The following is a 9820-nucleotide window of genomic DNA, read 5'->3' on the forward strand; positions in this document are numbered from 1 at the left end:
TCAAAATACTGATTTTCATTCCGCTTTCGGTTGTCTTCTTGCACAATAATGTTTGATCTTAATAATACATTACAAACTGTGCATTTTTGCTGCAAATCTATTTCCTCTTTCTTTGCAGATACTTTGTACAGATAGGCCGCTAAAAATACCAACATCGTGTTTCACGTTTTGTGTAAGGTTACAATAATTCCAGAAATAGAGGGTTGTTCATCCAAATGCTTTTGTCAGGTGGTTCTGTAGGCAGCAAAAGTGTTGGCTTATTTGTAACGATTTTTGCTTTTTTGTAGCAGATTCCGAAAGCGCAAAACACAGAAATACGTTTATAATTTCTGGTATAAACAACCCAACTGGTGCTTAAAGGTAATATGATGTAGATTTTTAACTTAGTTCGTACCCATAATATAACACCGTCTTTGGCACATCATTTTGCTACTTATGATGGCAAAATACAAGTATGCAGCATATTGTATTCAATTCAATTCTTTTATTTGTCACGTGTAAGAGAAAAGTACATTGCAATAATAATCGGACAAATCGCAATTGCATGAACTAATGATGCAATAAATCAGTCACACAATCGCACCAAAACCGCGGGTTGCTTTTTTGACCCAGAGAGTACGAAACAACGTATACGCAAATTTATCTTACTAAAGCAGCGAAGTAACTGGAAAGTCTGTAAATTTAAGAGACCAATGAAAACCAACGCCTGATGCTTGCGATATGTTTCCTAAAATTAGATTTGTTTTCGGGCAGTAATGACATGTTAAGTCTTCGAACATTTCGGCCAGCGGTTTCCAAGGGTTCGTCCGCTTTGGGGCGCAAAATATCTAAATATGTTATGTACGACACATTTGCTGATTTACATAACTACATGAAAGTAAAAGCAAGAGATTCACTGTACACAAAGGGAATCTGCTGTTTTAATATTACATTTAGAATTCGGTTTGTTTGTCGACACACGTTTGTTTCGTACGTCACATATTGTCCACCTATTGTTAGATTCAATATTCTGCATTCAATACCATTTTAACATTGCGCGGCTATTTCCGGGTTGGTGGTTGTTCAGTAAAATTGTGTCGGTATGTGTTGTTTGACCGATTGGACTATTCTTAACTCACCTAATAATAATTTGTGATGAGATACAAAAATGTAAACTTGTTTTTATAAAAGAAAAAAAATCATTGTTAGCATTATGAGCCTAGAAACTTGTCAAACTGTATAGTGCGTAATGAGGAAAATAATGGTACAGTCCCGTTTGGAAATATCCGGTAGGTAGAGCAACGAAGCATAGGCGTTTTTGGTGAAAATATGGGCAGGAACTTGGCCGAATGGTCCGGCGCGCCTGACCCACATACAGACATAAAAAAAAACTGATCGGGATTCGTCCCCGGGAGAGTCCTGGGTTCGAAACCCGTGAAAAAAAAAAAAAAAAAAAAAAAAAATAAAAAAAAAAAAAAAAAAAAAAAATACAGCAATTTGAACTTGGCCGAATGGCCTGGCGAGCTTGACCCATATACAGACATAAAAAAACCTGATCGGGATTCGTCCCTAGGAGTGTCCTGGGTTCGAACCCCGTGAAGGAAAAAAAAAAAAAAAAAAATACAGCAATTTGGGAGCAGGAGCTTGGCCGAATGGTCCAGCGCGCCTGGTCCATATACAGACATAAAAACCCTGATCGGGATTCGTCCCCGGGTGTGTCCTGGGTTCGAACCCCGTGAAAAAAAAGTACAGCAATTTGGGGCAGGAACTTGGCCGATTGGTCTGGCGCGCCTGACCCATATACAGACATAAAAAACCCTGGTCGGGATTCGTCCCCGGGAGTGTCCTGGGCTCGAACCCCGTGAAAAAAAATACAGCAATTTGCAACATGCTGACTCAGCAAATATTGTCCCCGTAAACGCATATGCTCCGTTGGGTCATCTACCGAAAATTCCCAAACTGGGCGTCTTGTGAGTTCCTGTGTTAGTAGTTATACCAAAAATAATGGCCAAATGCACTTAAAAAGCGACATGCAGTATTAATCAAACGTTTCGGCAAAAGGTGATGTCATCATTAGTGATATGTTTAGTTTCACTGGCTTAAAATCAAATAATTTCGGAAAAATCTTTTGTTTCATGATTCGTACGAAAATAACAGTCACGACTCACGTCTGGCTGACCATGTTTTAGAAATCACAGGAAACCCTGGTTTCGCCGTTAGTGTATTTTTCATCTTATGCGACGTAATTCTATGAAACTCGCTAAAAGTTGTTCTGCATATTGTTGAGTTGAGTTGAGTTGAGTTTATTTCGCTTGGTGAAAGAACACATAGCGACACAATTGCACTAAAAACAATCACCAAGCCGGAAATAGCTGCGCAACGTTAAGACGTTATGGGGCGCAAAAAAAGTGGAGGGCACAATTGGTGGATCATGATTAAACGCGCTGCAGCTACACCGTATTATAAAGCGTTATGTGGCAGGAGCTCACCAGAAAGTGAGTTTGGCGCACTGTGAGTATAACACGACTGTGGGGGAACGTTGGTGGGACCAGTCGAGGGGGCCCTAGAATCTAACCACCCGTGTTAGGAAGGAGGGTGGGGTTCGACAAGAAAAGAAACCACCGAAAGAAACCCTGCCGGATAGTTTCAAGCGCCGGAAGGAAGAGCACACACACACACACACACATACACACACACACACACACACACATACACACACACACACACACACACACACACACACACACACACACACACACACACACACACACACACACACACACACACACACACACACACACACACACACACACACACACACACACACACACACACACACACACACACACACACACACACACACATAGGGAATAAAACTCTTACATTAATAGTATCCTATAAACTAACTGCAGTTTTTTACTTTAACATAGTTGGTAATTAAATCATTTACAGTAAATGAGGATTAAAAATAACTTAAACCCTTTGAAATGGTAATAAAAGCATCATTTATGAGACACATTAAGAACAAAAAAAACGACAAAAAAGAACAGAAAAAAAAACACAAAAAAGCAACAACAAAAATGCGGAAATAAATGCATTTGAATCGGTTGTCGTCAGCCCAGCTTACTCAGGACACATGGCAAAAGGACGCTTCAAACTTGTAATTCCCCTGCAACAATAAAGAACAAAACCACAGCAGCAATTAACCAGTTCCAGGTTGTAGCTTATGCAATATAAATCAGCACATATACAAGACTAACTTATTACTTGTTGTATGAATGACTTTGCAAGAAGCTGAGATGTTGAGTTGAGTTGAGTTTAATTGACCTGAGGTGTAGTAAACTATGGAGTTGCCGCTATGAAACAAAATAAAAAGGCTTGGAACCTCTGGTCAAATCTATTTTTTGGCTTTTAATGAGTCGATGGAATTTATCATCCATAACGTTTACGTGTAACTGTACATACATTTTGCGCTCATTGGATCAAAACATATAAAAAATACCCTTCCCACGGTAAATGTCAAAAGTCTTTTTGCATTTTTAATGTGCTAAAAAGTTTACTGCATGTCACTATCGTAGGTGAACCTTGTTTACAGCGGTTGCATTTTGTTACTTAGATATATCGTATACGAAGAAGCCTGTGGACAAAATAAATCAATTTGCTAAGTCACTTATCACTGTAATTATAATACGTTTATAACACACATAACTCCAACTCCGCAATCTAATTTTGGGCATTTTTCGAACAAGAAATTGGAATTGAAAAAAACTAGGAAATTGCTGGTTACACATTTGTACATGTTCAAAATATAGTTTTATACACATGTGAATTGTGAAGTTAACAACACTTGTTTTGTGCCAGCGTGCAGCGTTTACTTTAGCAACCTCTAATATTGGGATACAGTTTAATGATTTAAGCCTAGTTTCATTCTTTGGTTGTGTTTTATAAAACGTTATTACATGGTAGTTTATGTGGTTGTGGCTGAAGGTAAAAAAACACACTAAAACTTGACATTACTATTATTGTTACAGTTTGTCTTTAAAAGTGTTTTTAACCAGAATAATCTAAATTTGAAACCAATCAAGAAAAAATAGAAACAGACATTATCAAACTAAGACAGGAAGAGAACATGAAAATATCCCTTGGGGCAAAGGTAAGTGTACCTACATAGTGAGCTAAACAGTATTGTGCAAAACATAAATTTAAAGATGAAAAACATGATTGTGCCCTGAAATAAAACTGTAAAAAGTGCAGAGCAACTGGTTTAAAACTTGGTTCATAATTTTATCTTTTTTAATCATTTAAATCTTAAAATTTTAAATCTTTGCAGAACAGTCAAGACCAATCATTACTAGGCATGAAATCAGCTTCAGTTTCAAATATGGTGGGGTATAAATCCAGTTATGGTTATAACTATGGTCCAATCAACAAGCTATGTATCATTATGCGGTGGAGAGCTGGAACTTGTTTGTTTGGAGCACTTCTGTTAATAGTGTGCATGGTGAAGCTGTACCTAGCATCAATGACCCAAGAGCCAAGAATTGACAATTTTGACGCTAACTATTTTCATCAAACTGTTCCAGACAAAATTGAACCGGAATACGTTTTTAGCATAATGATAGATGCTGGCAGCACAGGATCAAGGGTACATGTATATAAATTCAGTTCCAATTCGGTCTCTGCAGCGCCAACCTTAGTTGATGAGTTGTTTGAGCAGGTATGTAGCTTGCATGTTGCAGTAACAAAAAATACTTGTACTTTTTTGTCTTTGACAAAGATGTTTAGCCAGTCACTTGTATCTTGCTACTTTTAATAATAAGCACAAATACAGCTTGAGTGTCTTTAAACAGAATAGGGATAAGAATGCTATTAACAACATAAGTTTATGTTGGGCTATAAGACTTTGACACACTAATAATATTTTTGTAAAATAGCAACTCCCTGAAAGTGAACAGCTCTTGATCTGAGTCTAATTTGAGTCAGCATGCTTAAAATGTGTAGGTTAAACCTGGCCTATCATCATATGCTGAAAATCCACAAGAAGGTGCAGCAAGTATAAAAACATTGCTCGAAATTGCCAAGGAAAGAGTTCCCCAATCACAGTAAGTTTTTGCATATGTGCAAATTTTTAATTAATTTGTTGGGGTAAATCGTTCATTTTTCTGCAGATGGGCCTCTACACCTCTTTCATTAAAGGCAACAGCAGGCTTGAGGTTGCTACCTGCTGAACAAGCTGAAAACTTACTAGATGAGGTAAAGAAGTTGTTTCATCAGTATCAGTTTGTTCTTGATGAGTCGCCAGTTTCTGTAATGGATGGCACAGATGAGGGTATATATGGATGGATCAGTGTCAATTTTCTTCTAAAAAGACTTGGTGGAAGTGATGCAAACCAATTCACAGTTGGATGCATTGATCTTGGAGGTAAATGATATGAAACATGTATGGTATAAGATTTTTAATTTTGTTTTATCCATAAAATGGCTGTCCAGAATATTATTCAAATAACATTTTTACACCTGCATTAAACAAATGCACTAGTTTCAAAATTCAACAAAAATGCTGCTCTGAGTTCACACAAACTAATTTAGTGGAAGAAGTTTCTCAAACAGTACAACAGGACATTTGTAACTTGAAGCAAAGGCAGAAATAGTTGTGTGAACTACTTTTACAAAATTGTGTATACTTTACTGCTAAGAATATGCATAAAGTAAACTATTTTTGGTCTGTCAGTTTTTTTTTAATTTTATTCTCTTCAGGTGGATCGATGCAGATTACTTTTGCCCCTCATGAAATTGACACGATCAGCAACTCCAAACAGAGTTTCTTGAGTGATGTCTCAGTTTTCAACAGCAAGATAAAACTTTACACTCACAGCTACTTGGGATTTGGACTTATGTCTGCTCGGGAAGCTAGTATGGGTGGACCAAACCCTGAAAACCTTATAAGTGTTACGACAGCTTGCATGCCTGCATCATACAATGGGGATTGGCAAAATGGAGCAACAAAGTATGTAGGCTTGTCTGCATTGTTTTATAATCTGTAACTGATCAATTAAATATGACACAACTTGCAACTGTGTAGTTAGACTATTACATATGTTAACATGTTGGCAACTTGCGGAGCACATATTTTTAGAAGGAAATTGATATTAGGTTTCCATATTGACATGGTTTAACTGTCTTTTCCTGTGGCCTTTAAAAACAATAGCAACAATGCACTATATCACATACCAGATAATTGATTTGGTTTGGTATTTTAGTCAGTTATCACTCCAAAAACATATAGAAGCCTATAGGGGTGCAACTCATTTATTTGGTTTTGACACTTTGAAAATATTTTTTGTTGTGTTACGGCACACATACATATTGCTTTATACTTTATGTGTCGCAAGGTACACCACCTGTTTTACCCTGGGTTTGTCCATTAACCATTTCAGCAGATTCTCGCCAAAGTCACATAATACTAAAGTAACTAAATATATGAATACGCCAAGTATAATATTTGACATGTTTTTTGTTTCCTTCTTAATAGATTGTATATGAATCCAACCCAATTGCTCATTATAACAAACAATAAAATCTTCTATGTAGATACAACATACAAGGTGCAACAGGAATTGACAACACAAGATATGAATTATGTCGTGCTGTCACAGACAAAGCCATTAGTGGAAAGATCGATCATCCTGCTGAAATAAAGCACCAAAGCTTTTATGTTTTTTCATATTTCTTTGACCGCGCGGTGACAGCCAAACTCATTGACCCAAAGGAAGGTGGAGAACTCCAAGTAAAAGATTACATCAACACTGCAAAAGATGTTTGCACTGACAATAAATTTGATGCTGAAAATCCATTCTTTTGTATGGATCTATGCATACTGTCTTCTTTCCTAGAAGTCGGATTTCAATTCAGCCCAGACACTAATTTAATTTCCAGAAGGACGATCAATGACAAAGAGACAAGTTGGACTCTTGGCGCAACGTTTTTTCTCAATGAGAGAAAGTAGTGGTGCTGGGAAGCTAAAGGGTGTTTCAGGTTCTTATGGTGTTTAAAACGCTCCTATCCGATGTTACAAATGCCTCCAGCTACGTTCTTACCGCAAACCATAGTCAATTTAGTTAACAACCTGTAGTAAAACTTATGCCCAATGCGACAACGTCAACATATTATGACACAGTTTTTACCAACCAAGTTTTTTATGCTTATATTATATGTTTTATTTTATTGCAGTATTTAGTTTGTCGGTATTGTCTATTGTCCACAACAATTTATCATGGTGGTAAAATGCTAACTTATTTATGATCCTGCACTTACATACCCATGTCATTTTCTGTGTGCCAAACATATGTCTGTGTAGTTCACCTGATGCAATGATGCAGACATTGGTATTTGTCAAAACCATCCAGTCAGCTTTTTCTGTTATTTTCCATCTTTCTGCAACTCATTCACCTGCTTTGATACGACCAACCGTTTACAGCAAGTTAAAGACGTAACGTAACTTGAATTCAATATTCTTTTAGAAATCATGCTTTTTATCTAACTGGGGTAAAAATTGTACTTGCGGTACAAAAATGTGTGTTTGCGATCGTATACGGAATATACCGCGTAATTTTAATATTTTTGGTATCTTGCTGTGCAATCACTAACTCTTGAGGTCTTTGTGGGAATATTTATTCGGTGCTGGAACTGTTATTTCTTTTATTCTTGTTCTGCCAATTGTATCAACACTCAACAAACGTATCTTTTCACTCCCAATTTCACCCAATTCCTTCAAAAGCTTGTTATAAATTCGAATAACCAGTATGTTTTTAGAGCCACATACGATAAACAGTTTTATTCCAATATTTTGCCCAAATCAAAAGGTTTTTATCCTCAAAGAATTTTTGGCGTTTACATGTTCGTCATTTCTTATCCAATATAGTCCAAACTGTTCAAAAAGTAAGTGCGTTCGTCGCTACAGTTTATCAGTACATTCTTACGTCAAATAAACCCCATTTTAGTAATAATATGCTTCTAGGAAACATTTTTGGGACCTTTTGTCTTTTTTTACTCGCTATATAGAGGCCCCGCCTCAACAAGTGACGACCAACCGATCGCATAGTATCAATGTCGTCTCCTTCCTATAGTGTGTTTTTGAGTTTTTAGTTTATGACTATGTTTTCAATTTTATACTTCATTATATTTGAGTTATTTTGTGTTACTAAGCGCTTTGTACTCAAGAAGAAAAATTTGCAAAATGACAACCATTTGTAGATATTGCCACTAGATGGCGGTTGAGAGGCGCTTTCATAAATGCAGGGCGACTTTCGAGAAGCTACTGTTTTTTTTTTTTGATTGCAGAGTTTTGTTTTCGACCAGATGGTCGTGCTGCACAACGAAAGCACACCGTACTTCAAATATTAAAGGTGTCCATTTCTACGTGTGCCTGGCCAAGGTTTTGGTCGGTGTCCCAATATATATTATAACGTATTTACCTCATTCACTAACTGCATTATAAAAGATTTCCCATAGCTGTGTTTTATTGTATTCGAACTATAGTAACCCTCCATATGACCGAAAGTAACCCTGCGGCTCTTGGTAATTTCGGTCTGGTTTATTTTGGCACAGCGCATATCCGGCACATCCAGTGGCTCGACAATAAATTATTCACCGCCACCAAAATAACATTGAACAGGACAAAATGTAAATGCTTTTCAGACAATATGACCAAGAAAAGGCTAAATAAAGGCAATTTTCGAAATGTAATTTTTGGGGCTAAAGGTTATTTGGCACTGATCGCTAGCAGACGCAGTCAAATGTCGATGTACTCGTGTTACAAAATCGCTTTTCTTCGTTCAAAGAAGAATTGTAATTATAAAAGTCTTCGTGCTTTGCTGCAAAAATGCTAAATGCGAGACAGAAAATATTTATTGGTTGTACAAGCCGGATCGATTGTTTAATTCCATTTGAAGCCTTGTATGACGTCATGACACCAGGACGACGTGTTTTTGAACCTATTACAACACTCTGGTCATTCTGTACCATCTTGTTTTTATTGTTTCAAATTTTCCATTTAGTGTTTTACAGAATTTTCCCCGCATAGGCATGTCGATGTCGACGATCACTGATTACATACTGAATTATCTGCAAGAATAATTGACAGGGCAACAGTGCTTACTAATCACAATCAGTCAACAAATGTTGTTTAACGATATATATTTCACTCATAATGGTGTCATCTGTCTTTCTGCGAAACAACGGGTGTAAGAGTAAAACAAAACCAATTAATATTACTAACACGTTAAAAGAAAATAGCAACCTGTTGCACTTGATAACTACGCAAGATCTACGTACCCTTATCGCTTGTTGTAGTCTTTGTCTTTCGTGTATCCTAGACGCAGTTCTGTCGTAGACCTTGCGTAGTTAGCAAGCACTTGTAGCAATTTGCTGTTTCCGTTTGGTGTGTTGGTAATGTTAATTGTTTTTTTACGTGGTTTTATGTTATCTTACAACCGTTGATTTGCAGAAGAACTGTTGATGCCCTTTTGGCCATATTATATAACATTAAACAATGTTTGTTGACTGATTCTAAATAGGAAGCACTGTTGCTTCGTAAATTATTATTTGAATTTTCCACTGAAGATACAACTAAACTTTTTAGTGAAATGCGTTAAAGTAAATTAAGTATGTCAGACCTTGGTGTTTTGTGTACAAAAGCTAACAGCGAAGTTTAAAAATCAAGGTGCGAAAGCCAGTTGTTGCGACCATCGTATCATCTTTGCAAGTAGAAGCGACGATTGTTTTCATTTTCTTGGCAACCCGTTGCCATATCATGCAGAGCCGGCGAAGAAAAGAAAGTTTC

The 9820-nt window shown here is 36.9% G+C and overlaps 1 protein-coding gene across 1 annotated transcript; it reads left to right on the top strand.

Moving 5' to 3' along the window:
* The first annotated feature begins 3992 nt into the window (after positions 1-3992).
* On the top strand, positions 3993-8222 carry LOC145238570 (ectonucleoside triphosphate diphosphohydrolase 5-like). The gene is made up of 6 exons (XM_080101779.1): positions 3993-4132; positions 4310-4696; positions 4981-5081; positions 5148-5401; positions 5737-5986; positions 6571-8222. The coding sequence occupies exons 1-6, from the start codon at positions 4109-4111 to the stop codon at positions 6983-6985; spliced, it is 1431 nt and encodes a 476-aa protein (XP_079957905.1). The 5' UTR covers positions 3993-4108; the 3' UTR covers positions 6986-8222.
* The last annotated feature ends 1598 nt before the right edge of the window (positions 8223-9820 follow it).

Source organism: Phallusia mammillata, chromosome 1 (genome assembly GCF_965637545.1).
Source record: "Phallusia mammillata chromosome 1, kaPhaMamm4.hap1.1, whole genome shotgun sequence".
In the NCBI taxonomy this organism is placed as follows: Eukaryota; Metazoa; Chordata; class Ascidiacea; order Phlebobranchia; family Ascidiidae; genus Phallusia; species Phallusia mammillata.